We start from the raw sequence: 26,895 nt of genomic DNA on the forward strand, positions 1-26,895 counted from the left end.
AGACTCATTAGTGAGTGAATGTCTCCTCCCGGGGGAGGAGGATGGGGGGGGGGGCTCTTCTCCTCACTGCTGCTGTCAGGAGCAAGGTGATTTACAACTCCTGGGGGGGGGGGGACGCGCCGGTAGCGGGGGTGGTGGTGGTGGGGGGTGCTGCGGCGGTGCTGATGGAGGCCCCCCCCCCCCCCCCCGTCTGCCCCTCAGACCGGATCTCTGCTCCCCGGGGAGCGGCGCTGCCACCGGGGTGCTGCCAGAGGGGAGGGGGGGGGGCGTCCCATTCGGGGCTTAATCGCCACGTTATGAGGCCGTTAGTGCTGTCGCCGCTGTGCCCCCCCCCCCCCCCCCCCCCAACCCCCACCGCTCCATAAAAGCTCCATCAGTTCAGACGGGCAGTCCCCTTTGAGGTGATGCCTGCCCCGTCTGCGTGTTTACTGCCAATTTTTATTGCACTTATGCCAATTTGGAACGCATTAGGGCCCCTTCTACATGGCGCGTTTATGTGCGTTTTGTGTGTTGTTCGATGTGACAGTGATTGCTGTGAAACGATGATAAAGCTTCCCGGAAAAGGCTCAGCGAGCCGCACCCACGCACCGGCACCGAGAAACACTGGGGTGCAAGAATCATTTGGATGCTTTGTAGTTGGGATTTTTTCTCTTTCTCTCTTACTTTAATTAGTTGGTTGTTACGATCCTGCTTGTTATTAATTACCTTGACATCAAAAACGTGTGTTTTGCAACGTGCTATTTAATTAAATCTGATGAGCAGAAGCTTTTACGCAAGCCTTTGTTTTTATACAGCTGCACGACGTTCTCAGAAACGACATGTAAAAGGGAGGGGCGGGTCCTCCCGTCACTGTCTGTTGCCGGTGCTTTATCTCACTTCCTGTCAATCAACCAACAAACACCCTCACAGCACTCATCGCCGCATTTGCGTTTCATAGCTAGAGTCGCTGAAACGGCGTTAAATCTGGAAGCGAGAAGATTCCCTCTTTGCATTTCAGTCAGCTCCAACAGAGAGAAAGTATTAAAGTGCCAATTGAAACCTCCTGCGGCGTAATCCACGTCTCCACCGTGCACGGTCTGCTCCATGTGCACCAGGGTGAGACGGGCCGTTCCTATCCAATAAAAGATGGAGTATCGAGAAGAATTCAAAGCGTGTGTCTCGTGCCGCATGGATGTCCATCGTTGCTCCGGTGAGCTGCAGAAAATGCAGCTTACGCTGAAACGCGCCAAAAACCAGAGACAGTAACAAACCGGATCTGCTGTCACAGCCCGTTTTGTTGCCAGTGCCGCTTCCGGTCCGTCCGTGACCTCGCCTCCCTCAAGTGACGGTGTCGCTTTCATCTCCTCGGGGTGGGGGGTCGGGGTCGCCGCGGCCTCTCTCGGCAGGAACTGCTTACGCTGCAGTTGCTGTCCTGGGTGAGCGGGTGCATTTCCGGCATCGAGCACAGGTTGTGTGATATTTGACTCACCTGTGTACCCCCCCACCTCCCCTTTCCCCTACTGCATTTCACCTGAATGCCACCGTGGCGTCGATGCACCCTGGATGGGATGCGTTCTATCCCAACACATGGCGCACACGTTGAGGATGCAGTGAACTGACCCTGCTGTTCGTGTGAGAGTCTTTTTTGACGTCTTTGGACTCCGACCGCACTTTGACGGCTGGTCACACTCACTCACTGGTCTTCAAGACGATGTTTTCCAGGTACATTAGGATTAAATAAAAGACAACCAACATGTCTTCTTGCCGTTAGGAGCGGGGTCCACTACGAGCCAATAGAATGTCTTCAAGGTCCTTAGATTCTTCAAGTTCTTTTTCTCTGTGGCCGTGCCATGCAAAACCAGTTTTTTGGGGGGGGGGGGTACCGCCACAATGACCTCATCCGTCCTCATTACGCCCGCATCATTGCACACGCATGTGCACGTGTGTGTATGGGAAACCAGGCCAGATCTCTCCCCCTGGTTTCTGCTCGAGGAAGTCCCTTTCTGCCCTCATGCCCCCTCTCCCCCTCCCCAACTCCCCCTCTGCCTGCTGCCTGTAATCTGGCCAGAGGAGGGTCAACCACATGGGGTCACAGAAATGGGTGTGGAGACCCATTTATTAGCTCAAAGGCCAGAGAATCAATTGTGTGCGTTAAAGGGCGGCTGGCTGTCAGCAGGCGGGGAGCGAAGAGGAGGACCAGGAGTAGGGGTGGGGGGGGGGTGGGGGGGGTCGCCCTGGGGGGGGGTCGCCCTGTCAGCTGGTGAAATGGAATTTTATCTGGATGAATCGTCGGACCATTCAGAGGGAAAGATGAAGAATAGGAATCTGGTGTCACGTCTGGTGCAGTAATGATGAAACGCCGCCGGCTAAAATTAATGGGGGGGGGGGGGAAATGAAGTAAAAAAAAAAGGAATCCCTGCTCCATTGGAACGTGAAAAGAAGCCGTTTTTTGATAAAATGTGATTAAGTTCTTACACTTCAAAAAAATATCCTTGTGGATGTTTTGGTATTTCCCTCGGGTGGGGGGGGGGGCGAGACGGGTGGTGGAACTAGAGGGATCGGCAATGGGAATTTCGTGTAATCCTGTTTGGGAAGGAGGGGACGCTCCCAGGGAAATCCTCACTGGCATGAACAGGGAGAGACGGGAGGGAATAAGTAAACAACCGGCTGGATCAGGAATACACAAATAATACAGGAGTACAAAAGGAAAATAGAAGGATTCATGTTTTTAACCTCAGGCGCCGTAACCACAGCTGCAAATGGTTAAAAAACAAAATGGATGTTTAAATGTGGATGTGATGGAGGTGCGAACTCCCCCCCCCCCAGTGTCCATCCGTCCTTCCAATGGCTCTTCAGTTGGCAGACGGCGGGTGAAATTATTCATGAAGGCCAAGTTCCATTCAGCGAGAGAAAGAGACGCCGGGAACGAGAAAAAGGACGGTGTTTAAAAAGGGGACGAGACGGGTGCAGAGGAGGGCAGATGATGGACGGGGTTGAAGGGGGCTGATGGAGGTTAAGGGGAGAGATGAGGAACCAGATTGGAAAGCGGGGAGCCGGTGAGCCCGGGGACGAGGCTCGAGGATCAACGAGCTGCTCCTCGGGACGTCTCGATGCGCCTCGGGAATTCCTCTGAGTCACACATCGCTTCAATGGAGCCTTTTCAGAATCAGGGGCCGATTAGTGAGATTTGGGGCGTCCTCCCTGTTTGCTTCTAACGACACTCTCACGACTCAGTTGCACAGTTGGAAGTGTGACTTATAGAACAGGTGTGTTGAAGCCACGCTAAACGTCCGCAGGACGTAGACGGGGAAATGTGAAAGAGAATGAGCGGATTCATAAAACCTTCCGTATGCTTGCTGGCGTGCCATTAGCTTCTGTAAAATCAACTTGGAAACAATGTCTCTCACCGTGGATCAGCTTCAACACCCCCCCCCCCCCCCCCCCACCCCCCCCTTCACGCCCACATTCAACCACTAACGGCTAAGCACTGATTTACAGCATCCAGATGTGCATGTGGTGAAGAGGAGAGAAGGCGGACTGCGTGGGGGTTAACTTTAGTCACCCACACAGAAACTGCATAAAAGAACTAACTCCAAACATATATATTATTTGGAGACTAGATGTAGTGTAGATGTAGATGCTCAGTTGCAGGTGGATTTATTGCGATGACTAATCTGGTATCTATAACGTGCATTTTGCAATCATGCAGCTGTATCGGATAATCAAATTTATGGATTTGCATTTGTGCGTTTTTCCGTCCCGAGCTGTGGTGAAAATGCTGGCGCCGTGCCTCGGGTTGGCTCCGAGTACGTGGTATCAGAGATTTGTGTGTGTGTGTGTGTGTGTGTGTGTGTGTGTGTGTGTGTGTGTGTGTGTGCGCGCTCTGTTCACCACCGGTATGGAGCTACACATCCAGAGACAGCAGACAGATGGGGAAGGAGGGAGGCGTCTGCAGAGAGCGTGTCAACATCTGCAGCCAGCCAATTCCCATTAGATGCTCAGGTGCTTTAGTTGGGAAAAGGGTGTGAGTAAAAAAAGCATATATATATATATATGGATATCCTTTTTTATGCTTTTCATGTGCTTTTTGAGTTACAGCCTGCCTTCATATTTTTCAGAATTAATCATTTAAGTCAAGACAAGATAAAAAATCCCTTGTCAACCCTCTTGGATCACAACCCTAGTCATATTTTGCACCGATTAACAATTTATGGGACAAAAGACATATTTCATTCATCATCCTTTCTCCTTTTCAAACAACAGATGACGTGTGTAGATGTCACCTAATCTCCTCCCCAGGATATGGCTTCGTGGGCTTTTGTGTCTACTTAGAAACACAGTATCTGACATCCAGATCATCAACAGATGCACACAGACCAGTGCGGTACATACTGTAGAAGCTAAAACTAATGGTTTTTTAATCTCTGCTTCGACCTCATAGCATGTGCATGCGCACGACCTTCTGTCGATACACGTGCTCTTCCGTGTGATCAGTTTGAGTCCCTCGTGTGAGTCATCATCGGCCTGAGATCGATGTGACGGAGGGAGGCGGCAAGCTGGAAGCTAAGCGGCTAATTGCTGCTCTCGGGCGCATTTATTGGCTCTGTTACTTTGGTGTTGGTGCAACAGGGCTGTTTTCAGCCAGACGTGAACTAGAGGTAGAGCGTGTTAAGTAAAGTGAGTAAACACTCAACAGGCTTAGGTCGGTTAAAATCCATACGGCGAGGGGGAGGGGGAGGGGAACGTGAGAAGGGGAGGTGACGAGCGATAAACGGAGGGGAAAAGAGGAATTAAGGAAAGGAAACGGCAAAAACAAGAGAGCTGACAAAGGGCGCAGAAGAAAAGGCAAATATTTAATGATCAAACCGTGATTCGGCCGCTCACACCCAAGACTTCGGTCGCTGCTTCACAGCTGCAGTAGAACGTAATTGTCCCCCGTGTGTGTGTGTGTGTGTGTGTGTGTGTGCGCGCGCCCGCGTTGTCGTGTTGCCTGCTAGCCTGAGGTAATGGCCCCATTAGCCCGGACCTCACGGAGCTGTTTCGTTCCTCGCGGCTACGATAGGACGCCAGCGGTCAGTTAACCTGCTGTGATGGCCGTGGCCACATCCACACCTGTGTGCATTTAGGGGCCTTGTTTCAGCCCCCCCCCCCCCCCCCCCCCCGAGTGGCGCTCGCTTCAGCAGAGGACAGCTCTGCTGAAGCAGACTCGTCGCTACCAGCAGAAATGAAAGCCAGCTTTAACTTTGAGGACACTTCAGGCGGTATGAAAAGGAGCTTTAATGTGAGTCTGCACCACGTCCCTCATAAGGGTCGTAAACCCCTCTGCCCTCTCTTCAGGTTTCCAAGGCTACCTTGATATCCCCCCCTACTCTCGCTCCGCCAAACCCCCCCCCCCCCCCTCTCTGTCTTCGTCTCCAGCTTATCCAAGCGTACCGGTACTAAAACATCACCGGGGCTCTTTAATTGGCTCTGTCCTGCAGAAGGAAAACCTTTCTATGTGTGAACACTGACATGAGAGGCAGTGGAGGGCATTGGAGGGTGGGGTTGTGTGTGTGTGTGTGTGTGTGCTAGAATGAGGTAATGGGCTGCTTGAACAACTCTCCCCTGATAGCTCTTTTCATTTGTTGTATTTCCCACAGACCTCCTAATGGATGAAGCTACGGTGTCTCCCTTTTGTTTGGACACTTCACCCTGTACTGGGGTCTGTGTGTGTGTGTGTGGGGGGGGTCGGTTTTGAATGCCCACTCCTCCTTCTGCCTGCTGCGTCGTCGTAGCAGAAGATGCTGTTGGGAGTGGCTGTGGGCTTAGAAACCCTCCTCGGTGTGGTACATTATTTATCACTTTTTTTTCTTCTTTTTTTTTTTACTACAAAACCATTCCTCAGTGAGATGTTTCTTCTTTGCATTGCAGAGAAGACCAAAACATTTGTCTTCTTTCTGTCTGTCCATCACACTGTAACATGCTTTGATTGCTACCATTTTTCACAATGACCCCAAACTAGCACCCAGGCGACACCAATTCCAGGCCCGCCGATGTTCAGCCTGATCTCTGGACAGCTTTCACTCTATTTGCTGCCACCTGGTGGAGGCTCCGGCTCATTACATCTTTTTGTATTTGTTGCTGAAAGTAAAATGATCTTTTCTGCATAAGTATGTGTTTTTTTACACACACTATTTCACTTTGAGTAAAGATGGTGGGACATTTACCAACAACTTGTTTCACGTTGTGTTTTTGGCTGTAATAAATGTGCCGGGAACCAGGACTCGTTGGTGAATGGTGATCTACCTGACGCCACAATGCCGGTGGACTTTGCTCGGTGAGATAACAATGACATGGTGGCCTTTCGGCCTGCGAGGTGTTTGAGGTACAGGCTCAGTTCTGTGACTTCTTGTCGCCGCTTTTTGCATTCCAGGGTGATCGTTGAGTAGTTTTTACAGTATTTACAAAAGAAAGCTTAAAAGGTCAATTGTGTTTAACGTTTTATGCGGCTATTTGGGTTTCCCTTTAAATAAGCATCTGATGTCCTGACGAAGAACCCCGTTTTTGGGCTGTGGATGTGTCTCGCCCCCCCCCCCCCCCTCAGAGATCAGAGCTGTTGAATCTGAGAATGTGACATGAGACTCTGCGGCGGTTTAATCCTTTTTTGTCTGCAAAAACAATGGGTGTGAAATCACACCGTGCACGGCTGTCTTCAGGCAGCCTTTAATCGTGTTACGGGCCCATGCCCGTAGGGGGGAGGGGGGGGGGGGGGGGATCCGTGTGTGCGCTGCGTCTGCTGGCTGCTCATGCATGCGCGCGTCTACAGCAGAATATCACATTTAAGGTCTTAATTACGGGAAGATTCATGCAAATGAGAGGATTGTCCTCTATTTCCCCGCGAGGCGGATTCTCAGGGCGTCTCCCGGAGAATACGAGATCAATTATTGTGAACTCGCCGTGGTAAGAGGATATTGAATTAAAAAGCCACCCAAGGCGAAGACCTGCCGCGACATGATGGAGTTTTTGAAATCAATACGTAGAGCTGTCAATCACGACCAGCCTCCCCCTCTCGTGGCTTTATTCATTTTGTCATGTTGAAATGTTTTGGTCTTGGCATCCTTGGAAATGCAGTAAGTTGAAGTTACTTTGAGGAACTTTTAACTGATTATAAAATTAAAAACGATGTTAACGTGTTAATGTTAACGTGATAACAAAAAGAGGGGGATACATATAAGTGTTAAACGGCAGGATTTACACTTACGCTAATTCCCATGCCGAATGCTTTAACAGCACTGCATGAGTTATTCAACAATTCACTTTAGGGTGAATGTGTTTATTTGTGGTGGTTAAAGAAAGAACTTTGAGTCAAGTGCATGACCACTGGAGGCCACTGCAGCCCACTCCCTCCGCCTCAGGAGTCAGTGGACCATCATCAGTAGCACACAAAACCCACATTTTAAGTAAGTAAGTATGTTTTTCCACCCGAATCCCTTCGGATGAAGTGAGTGTTAAAATGTGTATTAAATGATGCGTAGCTGTTCCTAGAGGTGAAGCAAATGGAAGCCGACAGACAGGAAGTAGATGGAAGTCACTGAGAGCAGTTAGGTGTCCATGAAGCTTCAGGCATCCACGAAGAGGTTGAGGCGTGTGTGTGTGTGCGTGTGTGTGTGTGTGTGTGTCCAGGCTTCACACAGGCGAGCTGATTCAGCTTCATCTGAGGTAACATCTCTCTGAGGAGAAGGTCTCTGGTGTCCTTGCTCTGCATCTTAGGAATGATCAAAGGCGTTTTTTGCAGGTCACGCTGGTTTTAAAGTACAGAGAAAGATGGCGTGTGTGTGTGTGTGGATGCATCCCTGTAATCGTCAGTTAGGGGCTTAGTGGTATCTCCGCCCTGATAAGGTGGTGTTTACTGGCCACTGGTCGCTGTAGAACAAAGCTCCACAATCTGATCAGTAACACTGAAGCACACCTACACAGGAGCAGGTTATCGGTTCCAAACTGAGACCCCTGAGTCTCCCCCGCCAAAAAAATATGAAAAAATGGGTTCTTTTGGGATTTAGTTTACTGTCAGGTAGCGACTTTAACGCACAACGTTTTTTAAACGGAACGAATTCTTGAGTGAATCCCACGAGACGTCTGGCTTTCGCTTCATCAAAAGCTGAAACGTTCATTTTATGTGTGCTATTTATACATTCTTATAAAAGTGTATATATATATTTCCTACCAGTGTGCATGTTTTTCACCCTATTTCGAAGTTCCTCTCACCCCCAAAATAAGTTCTAAATATGTTTTCTCTTTACATCCCGACAGCAATCAGGAAAGCAAAAGCTCTAGAGAAAGTAAACAAAACAATGAATAATTAATGAATAATAATAAAAAAATTAAATGCATATCTGCTTGTCTGTACATGCACAAGCCGTGTACATTGTTTACATTCATTATGACATAAAATGTGTGTGTTTTTTGGGGGTGGGGCCACACTGGACTCACCTGAAGCATTCCTGCCTCGTACCTGCAAAATAAAGCCTCTTAAAGGGGCAGCGTGGCGAACGTTTCAGATGAGGGAATTGCTGCAAAAAGATACGCGCATCGGGGTGTAAAACCTGAATGTGATAAGACGATCAAACAATGACCTCTCAGCGTAATATCGTGGAATCCCCACTGACCTCAACACATCTGGACTTCAACCCTCCGTCTCTCCATCGTGTGTGTGTGTGTGTGTGCTGGTGTGTTGTCCTGGGCTTTGCTGGTGGTCCCTCAAACCCGACTGTTTACCCAGCAGCCCCCTCTCTCTCTCTCTCTCTCCCCCCCCCCCGCTGCCTTTAAATCCCCCGTCCACTCTTTCTCGTTCTCAGCGCGGCGGCTTATTTGCCCTCAGGCCTCTCGGGGCTCCGGTGGTTCTCAATAAGTGTTAAAGTTCCGCATTGCTTTCGTTGGCAAGCGAGCCGGGCACCAGAACAGCCCCCCCCCCGATACGGCCCCGCCGCGAGCTCGGGCCAAGCTAAGCACGGCGGCGGCCTTTAATTGGGCGGCTCTGTTCTCACGGCGCTCGATCCCTCGACCCGAAGACCGGTGGCTCCTTTGATTCAAGCTCCACTCGTCGCCCCGGCGGCCTATTTATACACCTTGTTATCCGCGAGTGAAGCTTTCCTGGCGCGGCTCGCTGAGCGGTGCCAGCCCGGGAGAGAATGCCCGCCCCCCCCCCCCAACCCCCCCTCCTCCGGTCCCCTGGAAGAACTCAGTCGTCCTTTGGTCATCTCAGCAGCTAACCCTCGCTCAAGCTCACACAGCGATGAAGTTGTTGGTGAAATGAGACGATGAGGGAAAGAGCTTTAAGATGAGACTCGATTTGTTCTGTTGTTTGCGAAGCACCGCGTCGGTTTCTCGTCATGTTCGTTCCACTGCTACATATCGCATAGCGGTGCCATGCACCTTCTGGTATGTTGGTCTTTCTTCCTTAAGCCCAGCTGCAGAAAACCAGGCCGTGAAAGAAGTATTTCCTCCACGTGTTGTACTTGAGGGGTTTTGGGTGTTTGCAGCAGATGAAGCTGAAGGTATTTCCTATTAGCCAATGAAACGAGTCGACCACCATTCAAATTCAAATGTCGCGTTGAACAGCACCGGTGCCTTTGGAGCGCGCTCACGTGCACTGGAAAAGCCCGGCTGTGTAAACAAAGCACGCGGCAGCTCGGATTGCAACACACACATACACACACACACATAAGCAAGCTTTTTAAGATCCGTCCTCCAAGAACTAAAACTCTGTGAGCAGGTCATGAAGGGGGGTGAAGAGGAAACGAGACCCCCCGCCCCCCCCTGTGGGAGGGATGCTGTTAGGGCACATTTCGGAGGCGGCTAATTGAAGGAGAAGGAGGCAGCGGTGGAGGACGAGGGTGTCGAGCGCCAGATGTTTCGCTATATGGTGCAAATGGAAAATTACCCAAGTTGTGACGCTGGTTGATTCCCTTTATGTGGCTTCCCTCCCTCCCACCTCACCGCCTTCCATTAGAGGGTTCTGCTGCCATTTCGGATGGAAATTGGAACTCCGAACGCGTCACGGCCTTAATGTGAATAAATCGCGGCGTCTCGACCCTTTTGCGGCGCGTACGGCACGGTTCTTTTACTTTGGCGGGGCGCGTTGGATTCCGCAGTGGCGTGAGGCCCGTGGCGGGAGGCCAGGACTTGTCTTCCTCCTCTCGGGGGGCCTCACAGTGTGACGCGGGAAGAAAAGGCTCCACCGCTGCAGGCTGAATGAAACAAAACGCGGATGAAGAAGCAGTTTGACTTTCCATAAAACTAAACAGACGATGACTAACGGCAAGAAGGATAACCGCCCGGGTCTTTAAGAACACGCATTATCCAACACGGTTTTGTAAAGTACTTGTTATTTGGTTGCAGGACTTGGATGATGACTTTATGGATCTTTACTTCGTGAAGAGGAGGAATCCACAACCACAAGGTTCAATGTAAAAATTCATCTCATGATTGAAAAATTCATTAAGTCCCATCAAGTAACTGTGATCTGAAGATGGATCTCAACGCGGCGTCGTTTTGAAGTACGAAGAAAAAAGAGACGGGAACAGATCGTCCCGTCAAACGTTTGCATTTCATCCGCCTCCGCCGCACCCAGAACACATTCAGGCGATGTAATAGTGACAAAACATCAGCGACCCCCCCCCCCCCCGGTGGTCCTTCCATCCCCAGCCCTGGCAAACAGCTGCAACGCCTCCCGCCACGGCGCGGCCCGCCACATGCGTCACTCTGGCACCAATAAAAAAAAAAACACCAGGCCCACGTCCTGCCCCTCGCCGCCGGCACGTGTCACGCAGAGAATAAAACGTAACGGGGCGGGTCTTTGCTTTCAAACGTGTGAGATCGAGTGTTTCATACGGAACGTGCTCACACATTCCTAAGCGGGAAAGTAAAGTACAAATATTTGTTCTTAGTACTGCGGTTGCCAAATTTTGCACAGAAGTGAGTAAGTTGATACAAAACAAAACAGAGGATTCCTTCTTATAACTTCACTCCTACTGGAGTATTTTGACACGGTTGCTTTTTTTTTTTTTTTTTTATTAAAACGCCTGATTGCCCCCCCCAGGGGGACACTTATTGCTGCCGCTCGTTACGCTAAAGCACCTCATTAAGGCTTCTTTATTGTATACTTTGAAATACAGCCACCGTTCGAATGGAAACGTGTAACGGAAAGCGGCCGCTCCCAGCCTCCCTCGAGGCGCGCCGATATTTGTTTAGCGCCCGTTACCCCGCGCTGCGGCGTGACGGCGTCCGCTCAAACGCAGGCCACTGACGCTGCCGCTGCCGAACGTGGCGGTAAACAGTCGCCGACCCCTGCAGGGCGCCGTGTGTGTGTGTGTGTGTGACATGAACGCTGAGGCTCTTAGACCTAACGAGCAGAAATCGCTCTCCCCCCCCCCCCGCGCCGGTCTCCGCGCTCCCCCCCGCGCCCGTTTCATCCATAGGTTTTGCAAAATGAGGTGGCAAGTTGCCATGGAAACAGCAGACAAAGACGACGAACAGGGGTGTGTGTGCAACAGAGCAGTGGTACGAGAGGCCTGTGCCTGGAGGATTGCTGTGTGTGTGTGTGTGTGTGTGTGTGTGCATTATGTATCTCGAGGAAACGCAGGTCTTTGTGGACGCCGTCCTCCACCGTGGGGGAGGGTGGGGGGGGGGGGGGGGACACACAACACGTCAGTTCTGTCTCTCCGGAGCATCGCAGCACAGCGGAAGCCGTCCGTCAGCTTTTTTCAGACATTTTCAACGTGCGGATGTCATGTTTTTTTTTTTTTATGGCGCCAGCGTTCTCTCGCAGCGCCTTGCGTGAAACACGCGGGCGCGACGTTTCGGAGACAAGGTTCGAAACGCTGTCCGTTACTGTGATGGACGGTCTTGTTCAGCGCCAAGGGACTGTTTCACATTCGTCGAGTCAAGGATGCAAGGATTAGTAACTACATTATCCGTGCTGCTTTGGCCGTGAGCTCCCGGTTCCTCTCACAGACATTTCTAGATTATTGTTGGAGGAGCGCTTCTGCAAACATGACTCTCATACCATGGTTTCCAAACTCTGCACGAAAAGGAATGCTCCGCTGAGTGTTTGGAGGCCGCCTGCGAATAAGCACAGAGACGTGTGAAGACCTCCTCCACAATAAGTCTTCCTGTGCATGTCTTAACCTTGGTTTTCCCTGTTTAAAGCTTCAGCAATCCCACCCCCCCCCCCCATCCCACTCCGGGCTCACAGCGAGGACGGGGAAGGACCTCTTCATCTTCACCCTCGTCATCACCAAAGAGCCTCCCACAGACTCCCAAGATGTCACCTTCTGAGGGACTGAGATGCAAACAGATGGAGAGTTCTTCTCCATGTTGATCACAGTAATTACTGCTCCACAAGACCAGGGTGGAGAGAGAGAAAGGAGGAGGAGGAGAGACGTGCTTTGAGTCACGCCTTTGAGCTGTTGTGATCACGTTTACGTGACAGACGCACGGGAACACGGGGGACATCTCCATCAAGCAGCTCCTTCAATTTGATTAGCTGGTTTCAAAAGAGTTCTGTCTAATTTAACTTCAGTGAAGATGGGGCCTGGTTATTACCTGGTTATTTTCAGTCCTCATGTCTGGTCATGGGAGCATCTTGAAGGAATGTTAATGAGAGACAAATGGGGAACATTTTATTTCAACGACGATGTGGAACAAATCTGCGAAATTGCTGATCATCTGCTTCGTATTTTGTCCATTTTTTAAAACGCACAACAGCATGAGGTTAAACGCGTGCACCTCAGGATCTGCTCAGGTTCCTGCAGCAGCTGCAGAGGAACCCCTCAGTCAGGATGGACGCTCTTGCAAAGCATGCACACCTCTCTTGGGAATTTAAAGTCGTCTCTGGGAGCTCTTTTCAAAGCTTCTAGTTGTCGGCCCCCACTTCACTGCAGGATAGGACTTAATCTTTACTCTGTAAGCTGATGTAAGCTATTGCTCCTTTTGCTCCCTTCCCCTCATTCTCACTCTCAGGGATTTCCGAACATATTCTCAGAAGGCCTTTTATTGCTTGTCTCCTTAGAGAGGGGGGGGGGGGGGGGGTGGGGGGGGGTCACCACTGGAGCTGTGAGGCGACGGCCCTAACCACCTCACCACCATGCCGCCTACACCTCAAACAGTAGCTTCAAATTACGCTCGTCAAATATAGTAATTATTTTACGCCCTTGCATGAACCTGATCCATCAGCGTTTACGGTTGACCGGTGTGTCGTCGGACGCATTCGGCCCAGCCCAAATTCTTCCTCTTATTTGTGTCAGAACCAGCTATTTGTAAGCACTCTGTTTCATGTTCTCGCTCCACGACGCTGCGCCGCTCTGCAGCGGTGTCGTCGCGCTCAACGTCCAGCTTCTGAAACTGGCTGGGACAACCACATCCAACCAGATCCGACCAGCCTCTTCAGTCCTGCAGTGGACAGAAGCCCGAGGCCTAACTTGATATTGGCTATTGATCCATCCGACACCTTGCTTAAGCCTTTCCTCTCCAACAAAGAGTCCTCAAGTGAGCAATTCACAGAGGCGACGAAAGAAGCAGATCGATGCTTGTGTGTGAGGTCGTTCTCTCTGTGGTCATATCACCCGCTTGTCTTTAGGGCAAACGCAGAGAGATGACCCTTCTCTTCCCGCTGCGTGTAATACCCGGGGGGGGGGTTAGTGAGGACCAATGGCCAAGCAGCACGGTGAAAGCCACCCTCTACTTTATGATCCAATATATACCCGTTATGGCTTTTTTCGCCCGGACGCCGGGGCAAACTGGGATCATCTCCCGTCACTTTGTGTTTCCCAGCTGAACCCGAGTAGAGAGCAACTGGCTCTGGCGGGCCGCTCTGTTCCTGTTGAGCCGGATCAGTCGTCCGACCCTCCAGTTAATTGCAAAGCAATAAGCTGACCACAGTGAAGCTGACATTCATTCTCCGGGGTTTTCTACACACCCTTTAATCCCATTCAGGGTCACACACACACACACACACACACAGGGGGGGGGGCGGGGCCTGGAGCCCGTCCCAGCATGCACCTGGTAGAAGAAATACCCCGTACGGCTTTCCATGTTGGAATTCTACAAAGGAAACATTTAATGGGGGGGGTTGTGTATTAAATAAAAAGGACAGATCCCGCTTGTTTGTTGAATAATCAACCGTCCACTTTGAGTAGTTTACTTTCCAGAGCTCGACAAGCAGTAAACATGGTGAGTCATCTTCCATCTACAGGCCTTCCGCTCTCATCTAGGCCTCTAAGGAACACTCTCCTCTCTCCACCAATGAAACCAATTATTCCAAACGGCAAGGAAAAGAGGGGCAGCGGGGGCCAGCGGTGTCCCTCCAGCTTCCCCTCCGGTCCTCCACCCGTCACCGCGCCATTCAGCGCAGCATCGAAAAGAGGGGGGGGGGGGGGGGGGGGGAATGTTATTGTCCAAATAAATGAATCCGGGCTGCAGCAGAAGAAGAATTCATTTGGAATCACTGCACGCTCCTGGTTTCTGAGGAGCTGCCTCAGGGTGAGCCATCGGTGGATGGAGGGTTGTCCCCGGGGGGGGCCGCAGAGAGGCCTTCAGCGGCGAGCAGCTCCCCTCCGCCCCTTTCCTCTGAACTAACGCAGGGCTCGTCAGAAGTTTTGCTCCACCGCGGGTTCATTTTTTTAATTCAGCCCACCTGCTCCGCATGCCGAACATCTAGTTAGCCCGCGGAGGAGGGTCCGTGGTGACTCACGCCGTGACGCTGGTGACTGAACACTGGTCCCTTTGTGCCTGGTGGATCGGTGTTCGAACGACCGCCGACTGACCTGTAGGCTTCCACGCAAACATTAATCTCGCCTACAACTCGTTTGCGGCCTTTTAAATTGGGCTCCATCTGTTAGGAGACAATCAATGTTCCTGCAAACCCGAGGACACATTAAGTATCGATGTTTAGAAACCAACGCTACGGTCCACGAAGGCGCCGCATATGAGCCTCGTGTCACACCCGCTGAAACGCGCGTTGCCGCGTGGTTACGGTCGCTAAGGCACATACACGACCCATCCACGTCACTCCCCTTTCTATCGGGGCGCTAGATGTGCTTCGTCACTCCCCTTTCTCACATTCAACATTTCTGAGGTCTGCAAGAGATTCTTTCCTGGGCATCTTGACCAATGTGTCTGCTGTGTACTGCAAAAACAGGCTCAAATGTCTGATGATGTCAAAAATGTTATAGTAAAAACAAAGGTTTTATTTTTCTAATTGCAACATCAACATGGGTTAAGGTCTTGTAATGTAATATCTGTTCCTTAAGTTAAACATGGTTTCCCCCCCGATGGCAACCGCTCCGTCCACGAGGGAAGGTTGTGGTTAAACATGCACACGAGAATCACTCCAGCGTGAAACGTGGTGTTGACTTTTCCAATATTTAACCTGAACCGAGACCTTAACTTACAACACAGTCATCTTATGGCGCTCCAGTCGTTCCTCGGGCTGCTGCTCTGCTCCTGCTTTGGGAAAAGTTGGAAAAGGGGGAGGGAGAAAGACGAAGTGAGCTGAAATGGGTCACATGATGCCGGTGGAGTCCCTCTCAGCATCGCCCGGACGCGCTCACCTCCTCACGTGCACGCTCAACACACAGAGCTGACCTGTGTGTGTGTGTGCGTGTGTGTGTGTGTGTGTGTGTGTGCGTGTGTGTGTGTGTGTGTGTCTTATCTAAGGCGTGGAATCGGACCACAGGGGCTGCAGGATGATGAGGGGCGAGATGTGTCCAGGTTCAGGGAGTGAAGCATCTCATGAAGGCATTCCTGTTGTATTGGTGCGTGTGTGTGTGTGTGTGTGCGTGTGCGTGTGCGTGTGTGTGTGTGTGTGTGTGCGCGCGCACGTAGTGCTCCATAAGTGTCTAAGCGAGAGGATGGAGCTTGCAGCGACGCTGATGTGATCTGACACCGTTGCGGATCGTAAAGGACTCTTTGGGCCTCCGTGGCCCCCCAGCTCCAACCAGCAAGATCCAACCCACAATCTGATCTCCAGGTTGCCACCGTCAGGAGCCGTATAGACACATAGCAGTGCATTCATTCAAGTGGCACCCGCTGCCAGAGGAGCACCACTGGCTCGTAGTGAGTCGTTTTCGGTGGTCAAGGACATTAGGAATTAAGCTTCTTAAGTGCAACACTCCTGTTATGCAGATTTGGATCGTTCGTTTTTCATAATCTTGTCTTGATGTTTTGTCAAACTAGTAACTGCGTATTCTACACACGTTCGGAACGTTTTGCATCACATTACGTATTTTAGAACAACATGAATAATGTAGAGCTAATAAATGTATCTGTAGCATTTAACCACGCTCAGTCGAGGTGCTGCATGGGGAAACAATCACTATAATTAAAGCTGTTATCTTGTTTGCGTGGCTGGATTTTGCAAGTTTTAAAAAAAATCAGAAAAGTTGAATGTTTCTTGATGCGTTTGTTTCAGCAACAAATCTCCATTCTTGGTCGAATGCTGGTAGAGATTTAGAAGTACGTTTAAAATAACGTGTTACCTTTTAAATCCAAGTAAAGAGGGGAAACTGGAAGCCATAAAAATGCTCTCGTAACGCCGAGAAATCCTTTTATCTTCATTTACGACACATAGTCCCTACTTCAGGGAGAAGGTTTTAATCAAAACGTGTTTCCCTTCATGGAACCAAAAACACATTCTGAGAAGTTGCGTGTTGCGTGCTTACAAAGGGTAAAGAAATCCTCCACATTAGCTTTGGCCCCACACAGCGACTAAAACTGTCATGGCCGCTACGTGGACTCTCACCCCGTCACCAACCAAATGGTTGTTTTCTCCTCATTTACGAAAAAACAACCATCTGACGGCGCACAACGCTTTAAGCGCAACAACGTGGACACGCAGCAGTCACCGCTCCGACAAACGCATGAAGGACATTCACCCACCCGAAGGGGGAAAAAGTCGGTGGCTCCGGCCCTAAGGGGCAGGTTTTCTGGTGATGTCACTCTACACAACCCCTCTCCCTAGAAGGCACTCTGCTGCCTGTGGTGTTTGTTTCATTTATTTTATTGTCTATTAGAAACAAACCTGACAACCTCTGCCAAATTAGAGCCTTTAATTCCAGTTTGCGTTTTGTGGCTCAGAGTCAACGGGCTCCCTCTTCTCCAGCGGTTTGGCTTTGAACACCAACAACAACAAAAAAGCCCTGCTTTGAAACATCTACGTTTTTTTTAAAATTATTTACAACATTTCGTAGAATTCCGTTGAGTCTCCATCAAAGCCTGGAGGCAGGAAATGAGGCCTTGGGCTTCCTCCCTCCCTCCCTCCCTAACCCACGTGCTTACAGTAGGACTCTTATTTATTGTTTGTGGTGGGGTTAATTTCCTGCTCGCTTTTAAGGGTCCTCCCCCCCCCCCCGAGACCCGTGTCTGTCCCGCAACGTCTCTTTCATTCCTCGGTTAAAAACAGGTGTGTGCTTCCCAATTGGTCCGTTTTAACGGTTCTTTTTTTTTCGGGGGGGGGGGGGGGGGGGGGACTTTACATCACTAAATTGAAGCAGATCAATGCGCCTCCTTGTCAGCCGATGAATGAAATGATTTTATCTGGACGTGATGATGGTACATTTCGCCACGGAGATATTTTTACGTGCACTTTTCGGCGTTACGAGGCCTTCCTTGTAATTACGTCGAAGGCCCCTTTTTTTTAACGCGTTTCAGTTGTTTTATGGCCGGCGTTTGCCTGCGTCATTAAAAGTGTTAACGGTTTAACAGACGTATGAGAACACGAGTACGAGTTGAAGTCATCATTGCATTTTTGCATGAAATGTAATGTAATATAAGTGGAAAATGAATGGGTATCACAGATTTTGAATTTTTGAACTGTGTACCTGTCGTTCACTAACAGTCCCCCCCACTTCGCCCCACGTCGTCTCGTCAGAAGCTTGTTAGGTTCTGCTTTTAGATTCAGCCTGAGTGCCAGGTTCTGTCTTTGACTGAAGCTCACACATGTGGGCCAGATGGAGGTTAGAGGTCGCTGTGAGATGAACCTTAAAAACGTGTGGTGGTGGGGGAGGTGTTGGGGGGGAGGGGGGCACCTCTGTCCAAACAGCTGTGTGCGTCAGCCGTTTTTTTTTGGTCGCGCCCAGTAGCTACAGCCATCAAACTTTAGAGAGCTCGGACCTGAAGTGACAACCACACACATCCCTTCGGTACAAGTTTCTAAAAGCGTCAATGACCACTATGATGTCAGCCATCTTCTAACAGAGGTTCCATCCCGTAGTTTCTCTCCAATAAGTGCTGTCTCTGTTACAAAGTGTTCGTGGTGAGCAACAAGAGGAAAACCAGTAGCAGAGCAAATGTTCACGTTTTCTTAACCTGCTTTTGGACTCCTGCTGAAGATAATCTTTCTTCAGTGCAGAGTCTCACAGATTAGCACTCAGAGTTTTCGGATGTTCAAAAGGCGCATAGTCGAAAACATGACATTAATTTAATTTAATTATTTTATTGTAACCCATCATTTGTCACAATGATGCCCGTTACATACTCCAACATGGTGAGAATGTGCGGACAAATTGAGGATTGGATGCTTCTGCGGGAGCCTTTAAGAAGCGCGTATTGACGATTTGATGCTTTTTCCACCATGAAAAAAACTCTCACTCATTAGCATCCTTTGTAACTGAAATCAACTCAAGCTGCTGTTCCCCTCAAATTAAACTATCAACTGCTTTACGGGCTGCTTTTCAAGCCTACAGGAGACGAGATCTTCGGGTGGAGAGTTAGTTCTGATTTTACTGCCCTTTTAAAGCAGCACAGCACACGTCGTGTGTTTTACATCCGCTAAAACAACTAACAACTGGTGCTATTGAGTTTAACAAATTACATCACGTTACCTTTTACGGATTAAAAAACTAACCCTAACCCCCCGGTACTTACGAATGCTTTAAGTTTCCTAGTACTCCGGGTTCTGCTGTTGTGTTTGTTAGAAGGGGCAAAGAAAACGTCTCGGCCCCTGGGAATAAGTGGATATTTTCCAGCTCGGCTTGTGTGTTTTGATTTATTCTGTGCAGTGTATTTTTTGAAGTGTCACGCATCAACAAACATTCTATTGATGACACTGTATCTGCACTGCGTGGCCACTCGGGTAATAGTGTGGGAAACGGGGGGTCCATCTGCTGGAGCTTTTTTGCTTCAAACCGTACATTCATCCATTCATTGCATGGGCCTAACAACACATGTAGAGGTTGTTCTCATGTGATGCTCAAGGAGACCTATTTCAGATCAATGAAGTACCTTCTGGGTGTCTCCTAATCACATTTCTTTATATCTATCGCCACAAGTTATTTTTCATCTCTGTGAATTTACGACTGTTTCTTTTTTTAATTCGAACAACTTCAACTTTTTTTGTATTAATACCCCGTAGCAAATAGTCCCCGAGTCGCTGACTTTGTGGAGATGAACTAATTGCGCAGATCTTCTCAGTTTGGGGGCCTTTTTCGCTTCTTGAACTTCCTTCAGGCTTCAGACGTCTTTGTCTGTCTGTGTCTGCGGGTTTATCCAGAAATCCCCCAAAGTCAGTATTAGATGAAGCCAGATCTGCACATTTGAACGTAATATTTAATATAGAACGTAGGTTTTATGGTCTTATGATAAAATCGTATTCAAGTGTTTCCAAAGTGGAATTTTACAATAAGACACTATTCTTTTTTTTTTTTTACAATTTTATTCATTTATTTTCTACTGGCTACATTTTCTGATTTATGTCATACAGAAACATTCCCATGCCTCAAAATGATTTGAAAAATGTAGGTAAAAGTCATTGCCTAATATAAATGCATTATTTGCATACATACGTATTTAACAAAAGGTGATTACTTTAATGAAGGTAATGGACTGGGAAAAGTTTCATGTGGGAATCTATGAATGAATTCAGCTACTTGTGCTGAAGCTGCACGACCTCGGTTCCTTCTCCCTCGCTCTTGTCTTCCCTCCGAAAACCCAGAGCTGCTGTCGTCCGTCTTCGTCGCTGAGTAAGAAGCGCTGAGTCGTTTTTTTTGTGTCACAGCGGCTGAGGGATAATTGTCATTTTTAGCCCCCGAGGCTCACGTCACAAACGCCTGGTTCATGGAGGCGCTCGTACTTTAAGTTCACTTTCTCCCCTTGGGAGGCGACGCTGCTGCAGTTGAATGTCATCGCGGACGACGTGGCGTCTGTGGATATTCAGGCCCGAGGGGCGGCTTCCCAGCGGGACTCCTCCCACACACTGGAAAGCCGAAAAATGAGGTCGACTGGGCTGCTATCGACTCGTGGACATTAAATATGTCATTTGGAGCGTCCTCTAAAAGCTCTCAGACGTTCACTGTCCTCTCCGTCGCCCTCATTCGTTCGTGCAATATTCACCACCGGCTCCTTTGTCGAGTAAGGGAGGCGGAAGCTTAATGATCGGAAAGGTCCACATTAAAGGAAAGAGTAATCACATGGGGGGAAAAATAAAATTCCTACCTAGAAAAGGTTTAAAAATTCCACCTTGAGCTAATAAGTAGTAAATTAACCATTAGTCTCAGGAGTGAGTGAGTGATTCACTTTCTTATAACCAAGTAGGACCTAGTAAGTCCCATGGTAAGATTCTGTCTACATGACCGCCCGCACCGCACGTACACACACACACACACACACACACTCACACACCTCCGAGCTGTGAGCTTGCTGACGTCTCCCTGGTTGCCTTATATCTGTCACCCCGGTTTACTGCACTGAGACTGTTGTTTGGGTGCAGCTGTCTCCTCTGTCTCGCTTTTAACTGCTGTGTGTGTGTGTGTGTGTGTGTGTGTGTGTGTGTGTGTGACAGCGTGTGTGTCTGACTGTGTGTGTGTCAGCGTGTGTGACTGTGTGTATTCTGATTTTAGGATTTGGCTCCAGTCTCTTTGCTTTTGCTCGCCCGCCGTTGACCTTCTCAAGGTCGGAGACTCAACGGAAAAATTAGGATACTTTGTCTAACTCTTCAAGCGACCAATATATGGCACAGATGCTGCTGCGACACTTTAGAAAAATGGCATTTTTAAAGAGATTTATTTATGAAAGACAAACTTTTTTCTTGGTTTGAGAGAAGAATTATTCTCGCACATTAAACCAATGAAATGAAACCCAGCCTGTAACTTGTAACATAACCATTTCAAAGATGGACCGAACCACAGAATAAAGCCACCTTCAAGATGGCTACTGGTGTGTATTTGATGTTCAGACCAAACTCACTGCGATGGCCGTGTTGGTGACAGTTGACAGGAAAGTTACAGGATGCCCCCCCACCATCATCGCCCCCCACCCCACATTTAGACCACGTACACATGTGCCACAGCTGGAGCTGGGCAAGGGCACAAACGCACTCAGCAGGATCCCCTCTCTCTCTCTCTCTCTCTCTCTCTCTCTCTCTCTCCTGTCACATGACTCCTCTCATTTCTCCCCCCTTACACCTCAGTCTCATTTCATGTTTCATAAGCAAACAGGACTCTTTTTCCCCTGATTTGTGCTGAGTACGTAGTGTGTGTACCTGTGTGTGTGTGTGTGTGTGTGTGTGACACTGTGCTGTGTCACACAGTGTCACTTGAGCCATGCCAGAGCCCTGCTGCCCCCCCATGTGCTTCATTCTGCGGTGCATACATAATGAAAACATGGCGGTAGAATTGGCTGGATGACAGTGATGAAATACTTGTTTCCATTTGGTCCATTAAACGCTAAATATTACTTTAGGTTTATGATCATTTTATGTTGCCATCCTACTTTAACGCCACATCCTGGTTACAAGGCTCTGCTGACAATTATCTCTCCATAGCAGCAGGGCTCACAGAAACCCCCCCTCATCGACCCCACACATGTTTATTATTCTAAGAAGAAATACAGTATAAACACACAGCAGAGGGGCAGTGGGTGTCCTAGTTATTACTGTCAAAGCCACACCGGCTCTATTATTAGCCTGCACTGGACTGTCATCAGGTAGCTTCAAAGGTTGCAGCATAAATCAAAGATGAAGGTCTGTTTACCGTCACATGGGAACGAAGGAAAATAATACAAGTTTCCCTTGTTATGTTGTGTTTTACTGTTGTATGTTTCTCTTCTTTCCATCCGTGGCCTCCTACATGCCGGTGTGTGTGTGTGTGTGTGTGTGTTTGGATGTCAGGATACGGGCGTGTTTTTCCCTCCCCATCAGGTACTACATTGTCTGCACGTAGCCAATCGTCAATATTGCGTCGAGCTAAAAAACAAATCTGAAAACGTTCACGCATGACTGGATGAATACTGCAAGAATCCAGAATCCAACAGAGATTAAAGTAACCGTACCTGCAAATCTATAATCAAAAACAATTTCCTATGTTTGGACACTCGGGCACCACTCGCTCTGCACTCACAAACACACACTCACACTCACAAACACACACACCCACACAAGCCACACTAATTCATAATGAGATATTAGTATGTACATAATTTAGGATTAATGTAACAGGATTAAGATTAACATACTAAACATCCTCTCCTGGATTAAATCATTGCACTTATAAACTACATGGTAAGAGCACATGTGTGTGTGTGTCCATCTTTACGTCTTCCCTAATTCCATTACGGCTGCTGCGTGAGCCGAGCGGCTCTTTTTCCAGATTGAACAGAGAAGAGCTCTCTAGTGTTCAGTGACTCGTGGGCTCTTTTGTCTCTTAATGCTGGTAATTTGTCTTAAATTTGTTTGTTGGGTTGCTGGAGGCAGCCGCTGTGATTACGACGCTTTTCTCTGTCATTTCAAGAAAGGGGTAATGACACGTTAAGAACCAGATTTGTAGCTATGAAATTCACGTACTTGCATTCACGGGATGCACCCTGATTACCTCATAGGTCTAAGCCCCGCCCCCTTCGCTTTTCCTCCTAGACGCATAACTAATTTAGACATTCATTGTGTTTCTTAGCTGCTTTGAACATACTAGTGTATCTAAAAGCTTTAAAATGATCTTTTTCGATATGATATACATTCAAATCAATTCGTAGATTATTGTCTGCAGAACCTCCGCTGGCCTTTTTTTCCTCTGGTTCTGCAGCAGGATTAATGTGTGAAGTGTGAAACAGTGAAGAAGCCTTCATGGGAGTCCGGACCATCTGACACTCGTTGCTAATTGGCCATGTTTAAAAAGGGAAAAGCTTAATAGAGCCAGAAGAGGGAGAGAAGACAGAGAGGAGCGTCCCGACACCCTAAAGGCCAATCTACAGATCAAAGATGCAATTCCTTTAGCCTTTTAGTATATTAGTATTGAGTATATATAATTTTTTTTTCGGTATTTCTGATGGTGAGATGTATCTCAATGATCTTGATCATCTTGTGTGATCGTGGCTGTTTTATGAGGCGTACCCCTTTGTTTTGGATGAAAGATTTGACATCATAACTCTGTTTATAATGTTTTATTATGTTGTTTATAATGGTTCATTATGTTTTTTGTGACGTGGCTGAATGAAGACGTGCTTCTCAGCCCGGCTTTAGACCAGGTGAAGTGCCTCTTAACCTGCATTCTCTCTGCTCACCAGCAGGGGGCGACTCTTCTGGTTGCAAAAAAAGAAGTGGGATTGTACAGAAGTCTACGAGAAAAAGACCCACTTGATTGATCACCTCGGTGAACGTCGTGTAGTGAACATGAGTTTTTATTTTGGTAAATGATGGTCCATTTAGAGTCAAATAGACTATAAGGCAGAGTATGCGTTATGACGGGGCTACTTTGTGATTGACAGGTCGCTACCGCTACCGCGTTGGGTAATGACGATTCTTTGTTCAAATAATTGATTTGGGAAATCACCGCTTCAATACAATTTTCCATAAAACAAAGGTATATCTGTGGGTGTGTGTAAATGACACGTTTCACGTGACCCACACGGACACCAGATGAGGGATTTGCCTAATGGCTCATTGGATTCAAGTCCATCACGAGCAAACAAAATGACTTGTCAATTCCCCCTTTATCTCACAATGGAAATCAAATTCCTCGAGCAGTTGGCCCCTTTATGCGTGACGGCAGAGTGAGACCAACAGACGAGTGGAGGGGGAGGGGGGGGGGGGGGGGCGGGCTGAAAGCAGCTCTCCTCCACATACGTCAGTCCTGATCTAAGCCACACCTGCTGCTCACCGCGACTTAGAGAGGGGAGAGGGAGCGCGGCGCTCACAGGCTTCAGCGCTCCTCTCCATCCCTCCTCGGCGGATTCCCCGCCCCCCCGAAGCGAGAGGTGCGATTAAGAGAGCTCTGCCTGCTGGAGGATGGGTCTGCAGAGCCGCTGACTCCCGCTCAGTGTTGGAAAGAAGTGGAAGGGAACAGTCGCTACTGGGGATCTTCTTTCCTGGACTTTTGCCTCTAGCTGAAGCTTCTTTTTTTTCTCAATAGAACACTGTGTTGAGGATCCGGTTCTTTTCTACAAGATATTAAAGGGCTGAAGCCACTTGAAACCCCCCCCCCCCCCTCCCCTCCCCCGCTGCATGTCCGGGAGCTCAGCTCACCCCCCTGCTGAGATCCAGCAGGAGCAGCAAAGCGCGTTCCTTCTGCCCGGTGGCTCCATCAGGTCGGCGTGAGCAGGAAGCAGGAAGGGAGCCAGCGAGCGGTCGTCGGGGGGGGGGGGGGGGGAGAAAAGATGCCAGCCATCCTGGTGGCCTCAAAGATGAAGTCAGGACTCCCCAAACCGGTGCACAGCGCCCGGCCCATCCCGCAGACCCACAGCCGGCCGCCGGCTCCGGCTCCAGCTCTGCTCCCGGCGCCCATCAAGGCCGCCGCCGCCTCAGGGTCGGAGGAGGGAGAAGACTCTCAGGTCAGGATGGCAAACGTTCACCTCCACCCACTCCTGACATCCTCTCTTTTCATTAGATCATCCGCCACCACCCCCCCCCCCCTCCGGTTACTCATTGCTCAGCATCGGGGGAAGTGATTTTACTGTTAGTTGTTCGGCTCTGAATTCTTTTGACAAAGTAAAGAGCTCGAGGTGTGTGAAGAGCTCGAGGTGTGTGAAGAGCTCGAGGTGTGTGAAGAGCTCGAGGTGTGTGAAGAGCTCGAGGTGAGTGAAGAGCTCGAGGTGTGTGAAGGGCTCGAGGTGTGTGAAGAGCTTGAGGTGTGTGAAGGGCTCGAGGTGAGTGAAGAGCTCGAGGTGTGTGAAGAGCTCGAGGTGTGTGAAGAGCTCGAGGTGCGTGAAGGGCTCGAGGTGAGTGAAGAGCTCGAGGTGTGTGAAGGGCTCGAGGTGTGTGAAGAGCTTGAGGTGTGTGAAGGGCTCGAGGTGAGTGAAGAGCTCGAGGTGTGTGAAGGTCTCGAGGTGTGAGAAGGGCTCGAGGTGAGTGAGGAGCTCGAGGTGAGTGAGGAGCTTGAGGTGAGTGAGGAGCTCGAGGTGTGTGAAGAGCTTGAGGTGTGTGAAGGGCTCGAGGTGAGTGAGGAGCTCGAGGTGTGTGAAGGTCTCAAGGTGTGTGAAGGGCTCGAGGTGAGTGAGGAGCTCGAGGTGAGTGAGGAGCTTGAGGTGAGTGAGGAGCTCGAGGTGTGTGAAGAGCTTGAGGTGTGTGAAGGTCTCAAGGTGTGTGAAGGTCTCGAGGTGAGTGAGGAGCTTGAGGTGAGTGAGGAGCTCGAGGTGTGTGAAGAGCTTGAGGTGTGTGAAGGTCTCAAGGTGTGTGAAGGTCTCAAGGTGTGTGAAGGGCTCGAGGTGAGTGAGGAGCTTGAGGTGAGTGCAGCACTGCGAAATGATCTCTATCAGGATTGTGGTGGCTGCTCCACCGTGTTTGTGTGAAACATTGGCAGCAACCTAGCAACCCCACACAAGCGGCTGCTGCGGCGCGATGGGATGGTTTTTAACGCCATGTAAGGCATCGAGGAGAAGGATGTGTGTGTTTGTGTGTGTGTGTGTGTGTTACTGGGCCAGCATGCGCACACTTGGCCAACTTGCTCTTCTCGGTAGGCGGGACTTGGGAGTCACAGAGGCATCCAGCAGCCGTTGTTGTTTTTTTGGGGGGGGGGGGGCTGAGCTGAGTCTGGCGCGTTGACGATCGGCCGAGGAGAGGACGCGGCAGCCCGAGTGTGGCACGCGCCCCCCCCCCCGCCTGTGGCAGGTGCCCGCCGTCAAGTGGCACATGCCTGCCGCTCGTGGCGTTTGTTTAGCCGCTAATCAGCTTCTTCATTTTTTTTCCTCACTGACCTACTTTCTGTGACTTTCTCACTCTACACTTGGTCATCGTCCCACCCCTGTGGTACATTCCCCCGTCCCCTGGCTGTGTTAACCTTTGACCTTCCTGACCAGCAGCAGTAATGTGAACATCGCAGTCAGGTGTTGAAATCCATCACTGACTGTGTGTGTGTGTGTGTGAGAGAGAGAGAGACAGTGAGTGACCTTCCATCTGCTGTTTTCTATTGTCATTGTGAATATTTTTTTAGACTGTTTGTTTATTTTCTCAGCGATCGGGCTCATGTTTTTGGTTATCCGGAGTGAAACAACCCAGTCAGTTTTTTCCTCGGCTGCCTAGATCAGAAAATGTTCGACGCTATAAAAAGCTCCATCCATATTCTGGATGAAAGAAGTGGACAGAGTCGTTTTCTGAGATTTGGCCGTCGCCATCGTGTTCTTTTTGCAACCAGTTTAACAGAAGCATATATTGAAAACTGAAAAGATAACATAATTATGCATAAAAGAAGACTTGAAATCATGAAACCATGTTTACAATGTTTGCTGAAGTAATAACTCAAGTGAGAAGAAGACTTCCAGGTCAATTTGAACAGACAAATGTATATTGTTGTAATAATGTTAGTCAGCTCATTTTCACCAGGAAATAATTGCTTGATACAATGAACACAGGTCATCGGTGTTAGTTGCCTCGTAGCTCAATTTTATCGTCCTCATTTCTGTAGACGTTGTCGGCTGGGCTTCACTCTAGAGACTGACTGTACAGAGAGGGAGGCCCCGCCC

The 26,895-nt window shown here is 49.3% G+C and overlaps 1 protein-coding gene across 4 annotated transcripts in view; it reads left to right on the top strand.

The window, feature by feature from the left end:
- Positions 1-26,895, top strand: part of nav2a (neuron navigator 2a) — a 118,267-nt gene that overhangs the window by 10,780 nt on the left and 80,592 nt on the right. For 3 of the 4 annotated variants that reach the window (XM_037456956.2, XM_037456958.2, XM_062561859.1), the window contains exon 1: positions 24,586-24,768. The exons of the other annotated variant lie outside the window; for it this stretch is intronic. In XM_037456956.2, the coding sequence (XP_037312853.2) occupies positions 24,595-24,768 (174 nt within the window). In that variant the 5' untranslated portion in view covers positions 24,586-24,594. Of the gene's footprint in view, positions 1-24,585; positions 24,769-26,895 lie in introns of those variants that run through there. 4 annotated transcript variants of the gene reach the window in all.

This window comes from Pungitius pungitius, chromosome 4 (assembly GCF_949316345.1).
Source record: "Pungitius pungitius chromosome 4, fPunPun2.1, whole genome shotgun sequence".
Lineage (NCBI taxonomy): Eukaryota > Metazoa > Chordata > Actinopteri > Perciformes > Gasterosteidae > Pungitius > Pungitius pungitius.